The 21800-nt window shown below is 33.2% G+C and overlaps 1 protein-coding gene across 2 annotated transcripts; it reads left to right on the forward strand.

Moving 5' to 3' along the window:
* The first annotated feature begins 1786 nt into the window (after window positions 1–1786).
* LOC107910607 (RNA-binding protein with multiple splicing 2) lies at window positions 1787–14722 on the forward strand. 2 transcript variants are annotated; one of them, XM_016838512.2, is made up of 9 exons: window positions 1792–2032; window positions 2656–2835; window positions 2935–3010; window positions 3947–4073; window positions 4194–4305; window positions 12215–12306; window positions 12420–12489; window positions 12591–12673; window positions 14175–14722. In XM_016838512.2, exons 1-9 carry the CDS (start codon window positions 1811–1813, stop codon window positions 14269–14271), a joined length of 1059 nt encoding a protein of 352 aa, XP_016694001.1. In that variant the 5' UTR covers window positions 1792–1810; the 3' UTR covers window positions 14272–14722. The 2 variants fall into 2 exon arrangements, with proteins under 2 accessions (XP_016694002.1, XP_016694001.1); XM_016838513.2 differs by lacking the exons at window positions 12215–12306; window positions 12420–12489; window positions 12591–12673; window positions 14175–14722 and adding an exon at window positions 8670–9380 and having other exon boundaries at window positions 1787–2032.
* Window positions 14723–21800: the final 7078 nt, after the last annotated feature.

Raw genomic sequence — 21800 nt, forward strand, 5'->3', positions numbered from 1 at the left:
ACAAAACGACGTCGTTGGGCTTATTTTTTTTGCGGCACTTTCTCAAAAACGCCGCTAAATCCCCGAAAGCTCAGAAAATTGTGTCGTTGGGCTTATGTTTTTTTGCGACGTTTTCTCAAAAACGCCACTAAAGCACTGAGCATTAGTGGCGCTTTCTTAAAAACGCCGCAAAATCTCCAAAAGCTCAGAAAACAGCATGTTGGGCTTATGTTTTTTTGCGGCGCTTTCTCAAAAACGCCGCTAAATCCTTGAAAGCTCAGAAAACGGCGTCGTTGGGCTTAGGTTTTTTGCGGCGCTTTCTGGAAAACGCTGCGAAAAATACCGCTAAAAGCCTGTTTTGGTGTAGTGATATTTTTTTTGATTATACAATTTGAAATTCTTCCATCCAAAATCCAGTTATTACTTCATATAAATTAAATAAACACAGATAAAGCCCGATTCAGCATATAACAAAATCAATATAAAACTTTAAATAGAAACATAAAAACAAACCCCCCAAAATAAAGTCATTAAACCAAAAGCACCCAACTCCAAAAGTAAAAACCACTTGAAAGCGACAACGAGGCTCAAGTGCAGAAGGGTCATGAACCATCTGTAAAATGAGAGATCGACGAGTACCCATTTCAATTTCACGCACATTGAAACGGAATCCAAGCAAAGCTTCAAGGAGAGAGCTTTTTCCATCAGATTGACCGCCAATGGCTACAATTTCCGGGATCGGCAGCTTCTCTCCGAAGGCCATTGCCATGGCTTGGAGGCGATTGTAGGCTTCGAAACGGGACCGAGATGAGGAAGAATCATCTGCTTGGTGGTGAGAGTGAGATCCTCTAGATTTGTCTATTGGGGTTTTAGTTGGAGTAGGGTTAGGGGTCACCGTTGCCATTGAAGAGAAAAAAATTGAGAGACGGAGGAGATGGAAAGTTAGATGCTTTAGATTTTGAAGAGATAAGGAGGAGAGACGGAGGCTGATGGACAGAGAGGAAGGAGAACGACTGCTGTGATGAAAATGGAGAAAAATGGAAAATGTCTTACAGAAATAGAATCAGTAAGACGTTTTCCTTAAAAGGCCATTTCATTTACCTGTGTTTTAGAAAATGTTTTCCATTGTAATTTATTTTCAAGCAAACAAACACTGGAAAACTAGGAAAACATTTTCCGAAAAATATTTTCCTAGTAAACAAACGGACCCTAAGTTTACAAATGTATTCCACAAATAAATAAAATTTTAAGTTTAAAATGGATTCTGTTTCAAGAGGTTTTTAATAAAATTTTTAATAAGAATATTGACATTAACAATTTATAAACAAGTTGATTTTTTTTAAAGTTAACAATGTTAAAAAAATTATATAAAAATGAAAAGTTTTATATTGCAGTTTTTCCCCTATACATATTTTTTCCTTTTGTCATATATCAAAATTTTATAATGCGAATATATTTAAAATTTAAAACTATTTTCAGTTGAGTCTTAATTCAATTGATATGAGAATTATTATTAATACAGAATGATATGAGTTTAAGTACAAAGGCATATAATTTAAACCTATAATAAAATTGTTAAAAAAAATATTGTAATATATAATATATGTTAGATTATGCGATAAATGATATTCAAAATATAAAATCAAAATACTTTTATAATTAAATTTAGAAAATAATTTTGATTGAAATAGCAATCTGAATAGAGTGAAAAGTTAAAAAATAATATATATTTTTTGGTAAATCCAATTTAATTTTCCTAAATTTGTCAAATCCGACGTATAAAGTATAAACCTAAATTTTAGAAATCTAAATCGTTTTTTAAACGCATTATATGAATCATCAGTTCTTCCCATCTCCCTCCTCGAGTCTTGGTTTAGGGTTTCAGGAGTTTACTTCGTATCCAGTCCTTGACATGGCGGGTGCTGGAATCCACCCTTATCACCAGCAATGGCCTCCGGTACCAGCTCCTCCGCCCCCTCCAGCAGCAGCATCAGCTGCGCCTCCACCGCCTACTGTCCACCATCCTCCTCCACCTGCTCCTTCTCATGACGAGGTCAACTCTCTCTCACTCGATTTGCTCCAGTTCGCTTTGTCTGTTGTCTGTCTGTCTGTCTGTCTGTCTGTCTGTCTGTTTGTTTGTTGAAACCTTAGATTTCAACATGAATTGCACGATTTGATGGTAATCGAGCCCCAATGCTATATTTTTGAGATTTTTTTAGTAACTACAAATATTATAGTTCCTTTTCGCCCAGCTTACCCTTGTATAGTCTATTGCTTTTCTCCATAAAAGCGTGTGCTTATAGATAATTTATATAGACATTTGTCTTTCATTTTGCTCTTGTTTTTCTTTCCCAGAAGTAAGAATGATTTATAATTAATTTGTTAACATTTTAAGAATTAATTCTTGTACTGACCACTACTTCATGATTTCGCTTCTACGGTAAACATTTTTATTTGAATGTACATTAAGATAGTTTAGTTACTTGTTCCTGTTTGGAGAAAGGAACTTTCATTTTCTTTTGGCAAAGAAGCAGAAAATAGTACAAAGTAAAAAAATGGAAGGATTTTCTTTTTTTTCTTAGATTATGTGATTGTGTCAACATTTATGCTTGTGCAAATTTATGTTTGTGGAGAATGTATTTTTATTTTCATGTACAAGTTCACTGCTAAATTCAGGTTCGGACTATCTTCATTATGGGTCTTCCTGAAGATGTCAAAGAGAGAGAGCTGCAGAATTTACTCAGATGGCTTCCAGGTTATGAAGCTTCACAAGTGAACTACAAGGGAGAAAAGCCTATGGGTTTTGCTCTCTTCTCAAGTGCACGACTTGCAGTTGCTGCCAAAGATGCCCTTCAGGTGTTATATATTTAATTGATTGGTGGTTTTTGTATACTCATCTGAGTTATGTCATCTTTTTTCAAAGCACTGATTGGGTTTGATTCGGGGATGTACTAGGAAATGGTTTTTGATGCTGAGTCAAAGTCCCTTTTGCATGTAGAGATGGCCAAGAAGAATCTATTTGTTAAAAGAGGTAAGTTGTCAGTTTAAAACTTTGTTTCATGCCAGAGTGAAAAGGACTTTACATTGTTATCAAGAAATGCACAGACAGAAAATGTGTTAATCTTGAGATAAATTAATGCAAAACACTTAATATGGTTCGAAATGATCCTGACGTGACATTAGATGATGGTTCTAAGTACAGATTACAGAGGACTATGAAAGGAAATATTTAGGGGCTAGATTTTAGTTGAATGTGACTGAAATATTGTCAATTGGTTCGCTTTATGCCATCAATTTTAAAGGTTTACTCTTGGTATTCTTCCAATTTTTGTAATCTGGCTTGTTAAATTTCAAACAGCAATGAGAAGCAGGAATGTTAAAAAGAAGTGAATCTATATTTGTTATCATAATGTTGTAATGATCATATGTGATTTCTTTGTAGCTTACACATTGAATCCGGTTCCAGCAAAGTGGAATATTTATTCTGAAACAGCTATCCCCTTTCAGTAACATTAGTTCTGAAGTTGGAAAACTTCTATTTAGATAAGTTAGATTTATGGAACTTATGGATGAAATGTTGGGAAGAAGTTCTTCAGTGGTCACTTGTTTAAATTTTCATTAGGCTGTTTCTTTTTGTTGTTGAAATTTGGTTTTATTGATTAAGGTCTGGACAGCTTGAAGTTTCCATGGAATGGTTCTAATTCCAGGTTCTTGAAGTTCTTATTTTCAAAATCCAAATATAAATCGTGAACACCCTTCTACCTTGAGAAATCTTTAAGATGCAATAAAGTCCTTTGGTAATCTACCAGTGTATGGGGTTGTAATGTGTTTTGAACTTGTCTTTGGGAGTTGGAGCTTGGAAGTGGGTGAGGGGGGAGAGAAACATAATGATCCGATATATTGATAAAATAAAATGCAACTTTTGCCATAAAGAGCCTATTTTTATTTGTTGATATTTATTCTACAGGAATAGTAACAGATTCTGACGCATATGATCAAACCAAACGATTGCGAACTGGTGGGAATTATTCACACAGTCCTTACACGAGTCCATCTCCATTTCACCCCCCTGCTCCTGTTTGGGGACCACATGGGTAAGAAGCTATGCCAGGATTGGATAGTTTACTGCTTTGATCAAATTTTCCTAGTAGTATATAATTTCAGTTATAGTTACAACATTTCTTCTTAAGTGGAGTATTATTTATCTGGAATAGGTATATGACTCCAACTCCTCCATATGATCCATATGGATGTTATCCAGTTCCTCCAGTGCCAATGCCTACTCCGGCGCCTGTACCAGCTCCAAGCAGTTATGTGCCTGTTCAGGTAATTTCTAAGTGCCACGTCATTTTCTGTTCTGGTTTAGATTTTGTATCAATTCTATTAGCCATTTTTCCCTCTAAATTATGGAAATGGTGGGTTTTTACTAGCATTTAATGACAATTAACTTTAATTTAATTTACTTGGATTACAATGAACTACTAAAAAGTGGCTTTTGGGACACCGGAGATGTGACCATTGAGTCCAATGTTTTATAGATAGTTGTCAATAAATGGGTGTTAATTTTCCAGTGACCTAGCATCTTATGAGGGTGCTGTTTTGTTATGGATGCCTTTGTGAGCAAGACAAAAAGTTAAAAGCACCAAAGATGGAAAGAAGATAAATAACTTTATTTTAGTAATATTTTGAATTAGAATAAATTTTTAGGAAGTATTTTATTGCAATTAAAAGTAATTAATTTTAGTTTCCTTAATTATAGTTTCTTTTTCTACAAGTTAATTTTAGTTTCTTAGTCTACAAGAATAAAATCCTATGTAACCTCTATTTAAAGGGACAATTTTTTAGTAATAAAATAAGACAAAAATTATACTAATTTATAAGGTTTACAACTCTCACTTTCTAACGAGTCAGGTTAGGAGCTCCCTTCAATGAGTTCCATATATTATTAATCATAGGTTCTTCACGAGGTAGGATTCGTAACATAGCTAAAGCTTTATTGGTCAAAGCAAGTTTTCCCGTGAATCACCTTGTGACTCAATCAACAGCCCATGACCTTAACATGTTCTTTCTTCCTGAGAAACTTAGATGCAACCTCCATCATGTGTTGTTATTTTTGCTAGAAGTAAATGAAAACTACATATAAATATTCACCATTTTAGATTATTATGTACCAAAAGAACATTTAAATCATGAAATGTACTTTTATGTAGCCTTGTTTTCTCTATGTGAATTTCTGGTAGTTACAAAGTTGGACTTCCCTTGTTTAGGGAGATACTTGTGTCCATGTCCACTAGTCATCTGTGATTTTGTTTAGTATAGCTTCTAAGAAGCACTTTTGGGACAAAAGCACTCCTAAATAAGCTGTTTTTGAGAGAAAAAGTGCTTCTCCCAAGTCAAAAATTGGCCCAAAAGCACTTTTTACAGAAGTTGAAAATTTTAGCTTCTCCCCAAAGGTGCTTTTTTTCCCAAAAGCACTTTTGAGAAGCATTCCTAAACTAGGCCTAAGCCCAAGTTTTTCATATGCTTGTTTGGTATGTTATACATGTAAAATGTTCAGGTACAAACAAACGATGTCAATATTATTTTCCTCTTATGTTTTGGTTATTTTCTGTAAGTTTTATTTTAAAATTCCATTGTGTCAATAGAACTCTTTTAATCATCATTACCTAATATGTCCTGATAGACCAAGTAATATATATTTTAAGTTTTTTACTTTTTTTTTTAATCTAAGAAGATATCTTCTACAATTGTATGATTAGCATTTTGTAAGGCAAAAAGTATTTTTTTGATGGGTTTCTGACAAACAAGGATGAATGTGTTTCTTCAAATACTGTGCGCAAGAAGATCACCTATTGGGACACTTTTAACCTGAAAACGTTTCCTGTATTAGCCATGAATTTGACGCCCTTACCTTGTAGCCTTCCATTTTTGATGTTTTAGAAAGGAAACGAGATGGGGAGCACATCCCCCTCTGGGTGTAATGATCTCATTTTAAGGAGTTCATTTTTCTTAAGAGAAAATTACTAAGAAGGGAACATGTCTGAGGTGAACTTGGGCAACTAACTTGGCTACTGTGTAATAGCTGTTTGATTTTGTATTAGGGCAGTATTTTGCTATAGGGGGACATTTTCTTCTAGCTGTTTAATTATCTCAAGTTTCCATTCCTTGTTAGAACTAGTGAAATTTTCTATTGGCTTAAACCACAAAATGGTATCTGAACTTTTTTTTTTGTCACGAGTGGTACCTAGACTATATTCTATTACCAAATAACCCCCAAAAGATCACGATTGTTAAAAAAAATTCCAGCCAATTATAATATGCCACGTCATTTAAACTTAAAAAATTTATTTTTAATTATTTCATTTTCTTTACTTTTTTGTCCTTTCCTATCTTTTTTCTTTTCTTCTCTCATTTCCTAAACGATTGGCCAAAGGTGCAAATATTTCCAAAGTCTCCTTAGCTAACATTTGTTGCTTGAGCAAAGCCAAAGCATCTAGTGTCATATGTTGTGCAACTGATCTTCCAATTTAATGAGAAGAGCTCTTGCATTTGCCATGGCAAGGAACATGGTGTGCATTCGACCTGCTTCACTAGTTTTGCTTTTATTATTATTTTCTTGTGCTAGCTTACTCAGTTGGCTAAGCTTGGAGACCTATGTGAATGCCATAATAGAATAATTAAAAGTTTATAATATTAAAGTTTTACTCAAAAGAATGTTGATTGATATATGCAAGAAAATTACTTGGAACTTAAAATAACCAAGTTGCAGATATGAATATGTTGCCATAATGAGAGAAGAAAAGAGAGAGAGGAAAGAGAAGGAGAAAAATGTAAATAAAAAGAAGAAAATAAGGTAAAAGAATTAAAAAAGTATATAATTTTTTTAAAGTTTAAATGACGTGGCATGTCATAATAGAACAATTAAAAGCTTATAATATCACAGCTTTACTCAAAAGAATGTTGATTGATATATGCGAGATAATTACTAGGAACTTTAAATAACCAAGTTGCAGAAACGAATATGTTGCCATAATGAGAGAAGAAAAGAGAGAAAGAGAGGAAAGAGGAGGAGAGAAATGTTGGAATCTCTATAATTAAGGATAGAAATCTTACCTTATTACTAGTAGTTCCCTTGTAAATAGAAATTAATCTCAGTTACTGATTTTTAGGAAATTAGGATTTGTTTCCTTTAAAATGATTATTCCTCTCTTTATAATTTGTAAACTAAAGCAGTAGAATAACAACATAATTTTTTCCTGAGTTTTTTCATGGTATCAGAGCTTTAGGATTCATTCGATCCTATTTTTTTCTCTAATTTTCCTTCCTAAAAATTTTTTCGGTTTAGTCCTCCAATGGGTGATATCAATGAAAATTTCTCTGAAATTGAGACATCACAAATAACTCAGAATATCAATCAGGGAATCACTCAAGGTGAAATTAATTCCTCCCTTATAATCACCAATCATCGGCTAAATGGGAAGAACTTCTTGCAATGGTCTCAATCGGTTCTTATGGTGATTCGTGGTCGTGGCAAATTAGGGTACATCAATGGAGAAATTCCACGACCAACCATAGCTGATCCTACTTATGCCACTTGGGAACTCAACAATTCAATTGTTATGGCTTGGCTAATCAATTCGATGGAAGGCCATATAAGCCTTACCTATCTTTTTTTCAAAACTGCAAAAGACGTGGGATGCATTCAAAAAAATTACTCAGATCTTGGAAACGCCTCCCAAGTATTTGAGATCAAGCTTAAGTTAAAGGATATCCGACAAGGAACACTCGAGGTAACTCACTACTAAAACAATCTAAAAATTTTGTGGCAAGAATTGGATATGTATTATGAGGCAGATTGGAGTGAAGGCGTAGAACACAACAGGTTTATGACCCATCTCAACAATGAACGTCTTTATGAGTTTTTAGTAGGACTGAACCGTGAGTTAGACGAGGTCTGCGGTCGAATTCTGAGCAGATCACCTCTTCCAACGATCGGTGAAGCATTTGCAAAAGTTAGGAGAGAGGAAAAGCGTCATCTTGTCATGATGGGAGATTCAAAGGAACCTAAACCTATGACCCCGATTTCTAACCGTCTTACTGAATCCTCTACACTCATCTCCAAAGGTCCACAGCCACAAAAACGTGCTGGAAATGATTTTGGATCAACAAGATCATGATGTAGTCACTGCAATCGTGATGGTCATACAAAAGAAAAATGTTTCAAACTCCATGGCTATCCTGAAAAAAAAACAGAAGGATAATAAGACTGCCATGTTATCCTCCACTACTGCTAATGATGTTCTTGATGTTCGCTTAACCAAAACACAACTTGAGACTCTCCATAAGGTACTTGGTACTCCCACTATTCATGGATCTCTAGCCACTCAAGGTATTGCCCTCAACATTGCTTTTGAATCTAATAGTCAATCTCCTTGGATACTCGATTCGGGCGCCTCCGATCACATGACAGGTGACTCCACGTTTCACACCTACACTCCTTGTCATAACAAATCCCGAATCCGCATAGCTGATGGTTCTTACTCACCTGTGGCTGGAATAGGAGAAGTACAAATGACAGAGAGTTTCTCTCGATAAAGTTTTACATGTCCATTAATTTACTTTCAATTAGTAAACTTACTAAGGATGAAAAAGTTCTTGCTGAATTTTCTGCAATTGGTTGTGTGATACAGGAACAAAAATCGGGGAGGATGATCGGCATTGTTAAAGTTGATGGACTATATATTTGGAATAAAAACAGTACACAAGGGGGATTGGCTCTATCCGCTTCAAAAGAGGACACTATTATGTTATGGCATCGTAGGTTAGGACATCCAAACTTTGTGTATTTGAAAAAACATCTTTTGCTGTTATTTCGAAATAAAAGTATTAATTCCTTGAAGTGTGAAATTTGCCAATTATCTAAACATACCCGTGTGCCATACCCATTAAAACCACATATTCAGTCCCAACCTTTTTCGCTAATCCATAGTGACTTATAGGGAGCCAGTCGAGTGAAAAATATTACAGGGGCTAGATGGTTTATAACATTCATTGATGATCATACTAGGGTCTGTTGGGTCTATCTACTCAAAGAAAAATTTGAAACACCCAAAGTATTCCAAAATTTTCACTCAATGGTTTGAACCCAATTCAACTCTACCATACCCTCCGTACTGACAGTGGGAGAGAATACTTCAACTCTGTCTTAAGTCCATACCTTTCTGACCAAGGCATTATACATCAAAGCTCTTGTCCTGACACTCCTTAACAAAACAGGATCTCTGAGAGAAAAAATCGTCATCTCCTTAATGTGGCTCGAGCCATAATGTTCACTATGAATGTTCGGGAGAAGCTGTCCTCATTGCCTGTTATCTGATAAACCGAATGCCATCAAAGATCCTCAATTTCCAAACACCTCTAAATATTCTTTTAAAGGCCTTCCCTCTATTTCCTGTTCCTAATCTTCCAGCCAAAATATTTGGCTGTAAAGCTTTTGTCCATAACCATCAACCAAATCAATCCAAACTTGATCCTTGAGCCCACACCTGCATCTTCATTGGATATTCCCCTACACAAAAAGGCTATAAGTGTTACTCACCAATATTGCGCCGAATGTTTGTCTCTCGGGATGTTACCTTTTTTGAAAATGAACCATACTTTGCAGCATCTCATCTTTAGGAAGAGATTTTTAATGAAGATGAGACCCTTAATACTCTCCTCATTATACCTCTTGATCCTACTACTACTATCACAAACAAACCTATCCCAGATTTAGTTGTTGTTTCCCCTGTGCAGCAAGAATTTAACACCATCCTTCCCAATAACAATACCTCCACCGAAGTACAACAGCCGCCTGATCAAGGAAAACAGCAAATATAGGTTTACTCCCAACGGAATCGTTCTCTTGAAACTGATACAGCAGTGCCAATTACATCTCCAACCGAGGACTGTTTTGAAACAGAAGTCCCACCTCCGTCACCATCCATCTATCTTCCAATTGCAGTTCGAAAGGGTACAAGGAGCTGCACTCAACGTCCTATTTCTCGGTTTGTATTCTATGGAAATTTATCTAAGTCTTACAAAGCTTTTGTGACTAATGTTGATTCTGTGAAAACTCCAAAAAATATAGAAGAGGCTCTTGAATTAGCTGAGTGGAGACAAGCCGTGATGGAAGAAATAAAGGCCCTCAAAAACAATGAAACATGGGAAGTCTCAAATCTACCTAAAGGGAAAAAAATCGTAGGGTGCAAATGGATTTTCACTACGAAATTTAAACCTGATGGCCATATTGATTGATACAAAGCTCAACTTGTGGCTAAGGGATTCACCTTAACTTATGGTCTCGACTACAACGAGACGTTTGCACTTGTTGCCAAGCTAAACACCGTTCGGGTCCTGCTATCTCTTGCTACCAACCTTGATTGGCACTTGACTCAATTGGATGTAAAAAATGCTTTTCTCAACGGGGAATTAAATGAGGTGTACATGGATTTCCCACCCGGGTTTGAAGAAAACAAGGACCAAGTGTGTAAGTTGAAGAAGTCCTTGTATGGGCTGAAACAATCTCCACGAGCATGGTTCAGCCGATTTGCAAAAGCTATGACTAGCAGAAATTACATTCAAGGACAGGCAGACCACACCATGTTCTACAAGCACTCGGAAGAGGGTAAATGCTGTATCCTTATCGTTTATGTCGACGATATAATATTAACAGGAAATGACTCGAGCGAAATTTTGAGATTGAAAGAATTTCTTGGTACAGAGTTTGAACTTAAAGACTTGGGGAGTCTTAAATATTTTCTTGGTATGGAGGTAGCAAGGTCGAAAAAAGGTATCTTCATTTTCAAAGGAAATATGTTCTTGATCTACTGTCGGAAGTTGGTTTGATGGGCAGCAAACCAGCCAAAACTCCTATGGAGTTTAACCTTAAATTGGGAACTAATGAAGATGGAGAAGAAATCGATAAGGGGAGATATCAACGTCTAGTAGGAAGGCTCATCTACTTATCTCACACCCGTCTAGACATAGCTTTCAGTGTGAGTGTTATTAGTCTGTATATGCATGCCCCGAGGGAGAAGCACCTGGAAGCTGCATATAGAATACTAAGATATCTAAAAGGAACTCCTGGTAAAGGCTTGTACTTCAAGAAGACTGTCAATCGAAGCGTGGAAGTCTACACTGATGCAGACTGGGTAGGTTCTGTTAATGATAGACGCTCTACAAGCAGCTATTGTAGTTACGTTTGGGGTAATCTCGTGACGTGGAGGAGCAAAAAACAGTCTGTGGTAGCACGCAGCAGTGCAGAGGCAGACTATCGAGCTCTATCTCATGGTATATGCGAAGGAGTTTGGATACAAAGACTTATGGGAGAACTAAAAGTGCCTTATACCAGACCTATGAAGATGTACTGTGACAACCAGGCTGCTGTTAGCATAGCACATAATCCTGTGCATCATAATCGGACCAAACATGTGGAAATAGATCGTCACTTTATAAAAGAAAAAATACACTTAGGAGAAGTATGTATCACCTACCTACCTACTAGACAACAAGTTGCAGACATGTTAACTAAAAGTTTGAATAGAAACATGTTTGAAGAACTTATTGGCAAGCTGGGTTTGATTAACATCTACACTCGAGCTTAAGGGGGGTGTTGAAATCCCTATAATTAAGGATAGAAATCTTTTGGAATTCCTATAATTAAGGATAGAAATCTTACCTTATTACTAATAGTTCCCTTGTAAATAGAAATTAATCTCAGTTACTTATTCTTAGGAAATTAGGATTTGTTTCCTTTAAAATGATTATTCCTCTCTTTATAATCTGTAAACTAAAGTAGTAGAATAACAACAGAACTTTTTCCTCTGAGTTTTTTCAAAAAATGTAGATAAAAAGAAGAAAATGATGTAAAAGAAAAAAAAATATAACTTTTTAAAGTTTAAATGAAGTGATGTGTTATAATTGGATGGAATTTTATTTAACAGATGTGAACTTTTTGGGGTTATTTGGATAGCAGAGTATAGTTTAGGCATCATTTGTGACCAAAAGAAAGTTTAAGTACCAACTTGAGAAAAAGAGTATAATTTAGCTATCATTTTGTAGTTTAAGCCTTTTCTTTCATAGTTTGATGTGGAATAGATTTATTTTATTTACTCTATTATGATATATTCAGTAGCCTAGTAAATTAAACAGTTTTTCCATTACTTTGTTTTTAACCTCTTTTTGTTGTTGGTAGAATACCAAAGATAACCCTCCTTGCAATACCTTATTTATTGGCAATCTTGGAGAGAATATTAATGAGGAAGAATTAAGGGGCCTATTCAGCGCGTAAGAATGACTTAGCCTCCGGCTAGTTTCTGAGCTTTTTTGTTTCTTATATGAGTTTTTGGTTGCTTGCTGATGACAGCCTGATATATTTCATACTTCTGCTTTACATGCAGTCAACCTGGTTTTAAGCAAATGAAGATCTTGAGACAAGAGAGGCATACTGTTTGCTTTATAGAGTTTGAAGTAAGTTTCTTATTTATCTATTTGGATGCAACCAGTTATCCATGGAATGAATTTTTCTCGGCTTTTATTCATAAGCTTAGAATTTGTTCCCTAACTTGCAGGATGTGAGTACTGCAACCAATGTGCACCACAGTTTACAAGGTGCTGTGATCCCTAGCTCTGGTTCTATTGGCATGCGAATACAGTATCCTTTTTAAATTTCATTGTGGCTTTACTGTTCAATTTTTTTTTTCTTTCGTTTTGTCAAATTTGCATATAATTGATGCTTTATTCACATCCTATTTAATGGGATTGTGTCTTGATTCATCTTGTATGTTACAGTCCTGATATGCTTTTTACCTAATACTTAGCTCTTCCTGCTTGTTATCTTAGTTTAGGAATATGACGTCCCCCAAATATCTCCTTTTTCTATGAGATATGTTTTAATGTCAAATTTTGATTCTAAGACTTTCAATCTGTGGGGTGGTGCTCTGGGAAAAAATTCGTTAATTTCTTCTTGGGCGTGGGATGGAGCTAATGTTTGGAGAAGGAAAAAAAAAAAAGAGAAAGAAAAGGTGGGGTAGGGTAGGGTAGTTGAGGGTTAGGGTGTTGACAATTCTTAACTTCAGAAACTGACAAAAGGTTGCTGGATAGGTTTTATATTTTAGACATAATGTCAAATTTAACCCTTAACGTTTATATCTTTTATCAATTTGACCTTTAATCTTTTAAAATGAGTCAAATTTGACTATCAACTTTTTAAAAATAACTTTTTAAAAAAAAGTTGAAATGATGTTTTTTACTGGAAATACTGATTAAAATGTTAAAATTCCAAACATGGTAACTCACATGACAATCTACGTATACTTTATGTCAATTTTTGAATTTTTATGAACTTTTTATAATTCTATTTAAAATTTGATTTCTTTTAAAAAATTATATATTGACATGACATATAAGAGAAATAGTACTATGTCAACATGAAGTGCACGTGGTCTATCATGTTAAACTAAGTGAGAAAAGTAAAAAATTTCATGGGGCTAATACAAGAATATGGGAGAAGCCAAGGGGGCCACTCACTAGCCCTGCTTGGGTGTGCAGGTTTTTTTTCGTTATGTTATTAGCTTTATTTGTTTCTGCCATAACTTATAAGTAGAGGTGTTCAAATTTCGGTTAAAACTGAATTAACCAACTGAATAGATCTAATTCGGTTAATCGTTCGGTGGCCGAATTTAGTTCGGTTAGAGGCCGGTTAATGTTTTTTGGAATTTCGGTTATTGGTTAATTCGGTTCGAAATCGGGTAATTAACTGAATTGACCAAACTTAATAATTAATATTTTATGTTAATTTCAAGACTTATGTAGTGTTTTTAATTAAGTAGTGTTTCAAGACATAAAATTTCAGTTACTTTGGTTAACTGTCAAGACAAAAACATATATTTTGGTTAATTTCAATGTATTTTTTTGATATGTTTTATACTTGTTTTAGCAAAAAAAGAAAAAAAAAACATATAAATTTCAGTCAATTCGGTTAATTGATCGAATTAACCAAAATATTTTGGTTCGGCTAACGGTTATAGGATTATACAGTTCGGTTAATTCGGTTAATATTAGTTTGGTTAGGTTAATAACCGAACCGACCATTTGAATACCCCTATATATAAATGCTTCTGTGAACATTGTTTTCTTTCTTGACTTTGTAATAGATATTCCAAGAATCCTTTTGGTAAAAGGAAGGACTCTGGTCATCTTGTTTCTTCCCCTAGTGCCAATGGGCCTCCACCAGCTCTGACTTACCAGTAGATCACGGGGATCTTCTCTGTTTTCTGTGCTCCAACAAATACAACTGCTACATTCTAGGATGCATCTTGCAGCTGTTGCATTCATCCATTTCATTATCAACATCAACATCGGCATTAGCATCTCTTCTCATGTGCTTGAATTCACATAGTGGTATCATGAGTGCACCATTTGCTCATGCTATATCATTTTGCCTAAGACATGCATTTGTTATGCCAATTTAACTTTGTAGGCTTAGATAACTTTGATATTTCTAGAAGTAGCTCATCGTCCACAGTTTTGGTTAATTTGTGTGCTACTCCACCTTGTGTTAAACATTGACAAAATCATGATGTTGGACTACTATTGTTCTATATTAGGTTGAACTGCATCACACAGCATACATCTGGAGTTGATGCTCAAATACATTACATTACTAACATGACATTCAAAGATGGTCCTCAGTTTCATTTCATAGCACTATTTTAAAGACACAAAATCATAACTTTTTTCATTCTCTACATGGACTTCTTAGAATCATTGACATAACCATAGGCACTTCCCATTCCAGTCGAGTGGAAAAAAGTTTTTCCATTCTTTTAACATATTAGGGAGACTTTAAAGCAAGATTATAGTAGCCATTTTGGAAATATGTATGCCATTATGATCTAACTACATTACGTTGATAATATTACACTAGAAGAAAATCATGATATTCATATCATGGCACTAAAATATGTAGGAAAACATAACATTTCTCATTTATCATGAGGAAGTATTATAACCATTGCCATAGCCTTAGACACCATTTGTTCCAGTCAAAGGATGGTGATCATCTTTTAAACCATTAGGGTCTTGAAAGCATTATTAAAGAAGTACTAGGACGATGTATGTGGATATGATTTATATGCAGGATAAGCTACTCAGCTTGAGGTGAATGGTGCTTCAGCCGATAACTTTTGTCTCAGGTAAACCTTTTAGTGGTAGTCGAAAGTGAACATCCACCATGTGGATGTTCGGTTGGCAGCTCTTAGGAATATGCTTGTTGGTGATAGCTCTAACTGCAGTTTTTGATTGATTGACTGACTATTTCGGAAGAACTCTATCTTGGGTCTGTGTTGTACGTTATATGATTTGTAGTAGAGCTGATACTGTAGTGTCGGGTGAAAAGAAAAGAAAAGAAAAGGATGATTATGTTTGCACTTACTGCAGTGAATAATTATTTGGCTGAGTGGTTATTTTTAATCCTTTGTTTTATTTAATATAATATAATTTATTATAATATTTATGCACTTTACTAAATTAGTGTCGACCTTAATTGGGTTACCAATTTAATCAAGAAATTACAAAAATACTTTTTCTTTAAAATTATAATTAAATTTCTCACGATGGCCTTTCTGTTTTTTCATATTTTTATATTATTTTAAATAAAACAATTAAAAATTACAAATCTAAGGATTGAACATGTTCAATAAATTTTAAAAGAAAATTTAACAGAGAATATTTTCTGTCAATCAAAACATTTAGACGTATTAGTAGGGAAGAAGGGGTGAGTTTGGTTGATTTATGGATTGAGTTTTAATATATATATTGATTCAATTACATTTCATCCAAATGAGAAGATTATTATGGTACTACAAATTTATCAGTTTAATTTAGGTATTGCTTGTTTGAAACTCATCACCTGTAAATAACAATAATAGTAGGATTATTGTAGGGGTATGTCCAGGTGTCAGAATTGGTTTGAGATTTAAAGAATTAAGGTTATTGTTGAAATCCCTCAAAAATTAAGGGATAGTATTTCAAAAGTTACATCGACTTATCAACTTGAGTCTTGTAACCTTTTTCATTAGATCAGTTAATAAGATATTTACTCTAAATCTTCTAATCGAAGAATTTGACCTCAACTTCTATCACCGAAGTTGTAATCTGCTTGGTCAAAGTTCCAACACTTACTTTCTCCATCTACCATCTTTCATAAAACAGTTCAACAATCATTTCCCCCACTTCTCATATTTGGACTTTACTTTCTGTTCGAAAACAGCTGCCATTTACTCCAAATTCAAACGGCCTCCTTATCTTATTTCATAACTCTTCAAATTAAACACTACTCTTTGCTTCCATTTTCATTTAAAATTAAACACCTGTTCCCCTTGAAATCGATCCAGTTTCAAATAATCTAGATTTTCGAGTGCAAGCAAAACTCGATTCGATTCGAAAAAATAAAAATAAAAATTTAAATTTCGAGTTAATCGAATTAAGTTATTTCAATTATTTAAATCAAATTATATAAAAATAAAGGTTCAAAATTTCAAATTTAAATCGAATATATTATTTCAATTATATAAAAATAAAAATAAAGGTTCAAATTTTAAAAATTTTCTAAAATAATAATTTTGGGACCTAATTAATAATTCAAATTTATCATACTCAAGTATCTTTCTTTTTTACTATTATTTTGTTTTGAAAATTTTTCAAATATATATGATTTCAAATTTTTGTGCTCGAACATGAAATTACTTATACTGTAACAATATAGACAAGTTTAAATTTTTTAATCTAATTCGAACAATTTCACTCGATTCGACTCGGCTTGAATTTTATTTCACCCAACTCGATTAAAAAAAATTTAAATTGAGTTAGGATGATCAAATAAGACTCGTGAACTCAACTAACTCAAAATTTTTTCACTCAATTCGATCGAACTCTCACCCTGATTACATCTAAGGTCAAATACTACCGACTAATCTTCAAGTTGTGGCAAAGCTTGTGGATATTATCGAATATTTTTTTTTATAAAAACAATTTTTTATATAGTGGGATTTAAAAAAAACCATAAAACTTGAATCTTTGTTGTGTTATCTATGGTAATAAATTTTATTAAACATAATACTTGTGTTTCTAGACTAGCAAGACTTGACGATTTTTGGTTTTCTACCAAACAATTTTCTCCACCATCCTCAAACCCTCGGTTACTAAGAGAGTGGGTTTTTATCATGAACCGAACATAGAATGAGTTAAATTCAAAGTCTCTTTAGAACTCTATCTGGTGGGCTAGTTGGACCTTTCATGTATTGAGTACAATTATATGTGCACTCCAGTTAATTAAAACAAGCTCATATAGTTATCCAATCTAATAATCAATTTTATATTATCAAAATATTAAATAAATAAAATTAGATTATTCAATCCAATTTTAATTTCGTTAAAATCATGATGACTTCATCGTATTAGAATCTATGAGTAAATAAATTTAATTGTCATGTTCAATAAAACTGTGATGACTTATTAATTTAATTTTACTTTAAACTCAATAATTTAATTACAGTCAATTAAATAAATAAAAATTAAATTAATTTCTAAATAATCTTTTGTTCCTTTAAGGAAAATGAATTTACCATGGATAGTAATTCATACAATATATTTTTCTTTTGTTATTTTCATTCTTTTATCATATTGGTTCTAATTGCAATCTATACAGGGTTGTGTTAAGCTTGCGGAGAGACCAATCAAACATACTTAACGAGGGCTTAACTAATTTGTAATTAAATTTCGACTCTTCGACTATTCATTACAACATTATTTTGTCATGGGGTTAGTCTACTAAAAGTACCATGACTAAACTCCCCATTATATACCATTATGAAAGCAACTCAGTTTCATGCTTTGTCCAATGGCTTTGTCATTAGTGTGTTACCCTTATAGGATATCCTTAACCTTTTTGAGTTAAATCTGTCCACCAAATATGATCCTATTTTATCTTATGGTCACCATTGTAACAACCCGTTTTTCAGTGGTGTCGGAAACAGTGATTTCGGGACCACAATTTCGATGAGTGAGTTCGTAAATATTAAATAATAATATTTACGAGTTAAATATGATGTTATTGTGAATTTCGATTTTATAGATTTTATTAATTGATTAGTTAGTTAACGTACAAGTGGTGCGTACCAAAAGTCAGTGATTTTAGAAAGTGAGGTATCAAGATCTCGTTTTTATAAACTGATTTCATAAAAAATTTTATTAAATATTTACAGAATTTTAGTATAAGTGAATTCAAATTTGGTCTGGTAATTTTGAAGATTTAATAGTTAATTAATGAAAAAAAACTAAATCATAAAAATTGTAAAATTTAATCGCTATTAATTTATATTAACTAAATGGGTCAAATAGTAGAATTAAATGGATTTAAATGGTAATTATGCAATATGTCATTATAGTAGACAGTTTATGATAATAGTTGATATAAAATATATGTTAAATTAATATTAAATAATAATAAAAGTAGAAAAATAAAGAAACATAAAATAAAGTTAATGGCTACTCACTATTTATTCTTCTTCAACAGTTCGAAACTAAAACAAACTAAAATAAGAAAAGAGAGAAGTCATTTCATGAGCTTCAAACTTTAGAGCTATGCATGGTATGTATTTTTATGTTCGTTTGTCGTAATTTTTATATTTTTGAGATTGTTGCAACTAGGTCCAACTAATCCGTACCTCCATTTTAAAAAAATATCAAATATTTAAAAAGTTGTCATTGATGTTATTTAAAGTTTTTGAATGTTTATGGTAGATTTTGAAGCTTAGAAATGAAATAGGATTAATTTGTTAAGTAAATTTTGTTAGTTTTGAGTTAGGGACTAAATTGTGAATATATTAAAATTGGTATGAAATTTTTATACATTGTGATAATAGGAGGCTGTATATGAACATAATTGAAGTGGGTTTAAAATTTGGAGTTCAAATTCGGAAGATATGATAAGTTTGGTTTTAGGGACTAAATTGAATAAAATATCAAAGTTTAGGGAAATTTTAATAATAAAATTAAAATGATATATACTTATAATAGGATGATATAAGATGTTTGGAATTGATAAGTTGAATTGAATTATTTAATAGATCGAAAATTGGACCAAATTGAAGAAAATCGGGGAAATAACAAAAAAATGCTGATTAGTCCTTAGAAAGTTGTTTGTTTGCCATCTTAACTAGGTAAGTTCATATGGTATGTTTGTGTTAAATTGTTATGCATTTGGAATTATAATTGTAATGATGTTTAATTGAAATTTTAATTGTTTACGATTCAGTACAAAAATGTGAGATAAAAAATTAAATTGAATACAATGAATTGGAAACTGCAATATTATGGAATTGACCTTAAATTGGACTGAAATGAGATATTTCATTTGATGAAGTGATATTTGATGAAATGAGTTAACTTGATTTGATTTAGACTGGTTGATAATGATAAGGAATAAATTGAATATATATGAAAAATGTGTATGTATATATATGTGTAATTGAATGCATATAGAGGTGATTGATGGTGTCATGAGTATGGATGAATGATCTAATGATGAAAATATATGTGAATTGAGATGTTGATTGATAATAAATTAAGTAATGAATAACCTATTAACTGTTTGGACAGAGTCAGATATAGTTGGCCTGCCATAGGATAGAAAGAGTTCAGGGTTACTTTGACTACAAGTCGAAAGGAATTGGGTGCCAAATTTCTTCGGTTATACCGATGAGACACTGGGTGTCAAACTATTTGACAAGCGCTAGACGCAACTACTTGCTCTGGATTTATCCAATGAGGCACTGGGTGCCAAACTGGTATGTTGGTTGGATCTGTGTATCCGTTCGAGTTCGAGTCGTGTTAATAGGGAGATAAAAGGTAAAAGCTAAATTTTCATAATTTCAATGATGATAATGAATAAGCATTTGAAATCTATGAAATTGGAAAATTGAATATGAGATGTAATATTTGATATTGTGATGACAAATGGATAAGAAATGGAAGAAAAATGTGAAATGAAATCTCTATTGGTGAATTGATGATACGAACCCGTGCTCGGAGTTGATTACAAGTTGCGTAAATGCCCGATCTTAAATTGAGAAGTAAAGCAAATTGAAGGCTAAGTATTATGTTTTCAAAGTTGGTCTGTTTACAAGATAGGTGATAAATGGATAGTTTAATTAAGTAGAGTTTAGACTAATGTTGAAGAACGAACCAATACTATAGATAAGTATTGACCTGGCTCTTATATAAACAATTAGTAATGTAACGAATGAAGATATCAAACCAAGACCCACTATCTAGAGCGATGGAACTTATGGTATATGGGTGAATGCCACACTTAGCAGAAAGTGATAAGTTTAAACAAGAACCAGGTTGACGCCACTAGGCAGAGCTAGATAAGTCAATCGAGTCTCAAACGAACAACATGAGTTGAATAACTCACTAAGCTTAATATTCACAAAATTTCAAAGTAACCTTCAAAACAGATTACAATGAGCTATTTATAAGCTAACATACTCTAGCCGAATAGCCTCAAATTAATTACAAATAATTAAACACTAATCTTGACTTAAATTTCAGCTGAAATTATCCAATGATTAACTTAATGATCAGTTGACTATTGCTATACCCGAACAATCTTGATGCCCTTGTCATTTGGTGTTCTCGAATAGCCAAAGTTAATGGTCATGATGGTTGAGCTGTGGGAGCATTGTATTCAATCAGTCAAGTGATTAAAGCTTGAATTAATCCTCCCTTGAAAATGCCGAGTGCATGTACAACAGTTGAATGAAGTTGATGGCCAGCTGAATAGACATTAGTGTGAACACTTGGATAGGAATGGACTCAAGTGTGAACACTGATTTTTTGAAGAGTCAACTGTGCAGCAAAAGGCTGAATTCAATGGTCATGAGCTCTCAAATGCATGAATGTTCATGTATATTGTCTTCCATTAAATGACTTCAATGAATCTAGAGGTTCAGCCGAATGTTGAGTCAACCTGCAAGGACACAATAAAAATTTGATTAAACACATAAATAAATATGTAATAAGGTAATACACATTTAAAAAATTTGACTTTTAACATGTAATAAATCTATCCGAAAATAGCATGTATGAATGCTGTCCCAATTAAAACAAGAAATAAAGCTGTATGGAATTGGACATAATTAATAAGCTTAAAGCACATTTAAGATGTCCAAATTTTTGACACATTTAAACTCTAATTATTAATGTTTAAACCGTGACATATTTATGAAACTTAACTAGTTTAATTAACTAATTAACTAATTAACTAACTAGACCAAATTAATTTATTTATTCCGGCAATTAAACTTGCAAGCTAAAGAAAACTAGAAGTGAGCTGGAAGTAGAATGCATGGCATGCTTGATTCATAAGTCCTTGATTGTTCAATAATTCCAGCAACCAAGTTAACAAACTGAGATTAAAGCTTCATTTTGCACTTGGGCCCCTCGCACTTGGGCCAATTCCGATGTCGTTGAATTGTGTCGTGACATGATGCGGTCGAGATCGTATCAATTGATTTGATATGATGATCGAATGATATATTTATACATATAGAGAATCGGTTATACAAGCTCAGGGGACCAATATGAAAACGTGGCAAATCAATGAATGTAATTTAGAATTTGTACTATGAAATAAAGCAGTGATTGATACTAAATTGACATTCAATATCTATTTAGTATAAAGATGAATTGATATGATATAAGAATGAAGTTCATGT

Source organism: Gossypium hirsutum, chromosome D02 (genome assembly GCF_007990345.1).
Source record: "Gossypium hirsutum isolate 1008001.06 chromosome D02, Gossypium_hirsutum_v2.1, whole genome shotgun sequence".
Classification (NCBI taxonomy): Eukaryota; Viridiplantae; Streptophyta; class Magnoliopsida; order Malvales; family Malvaceae; genus Gossypium; species Gossypium hirsutum.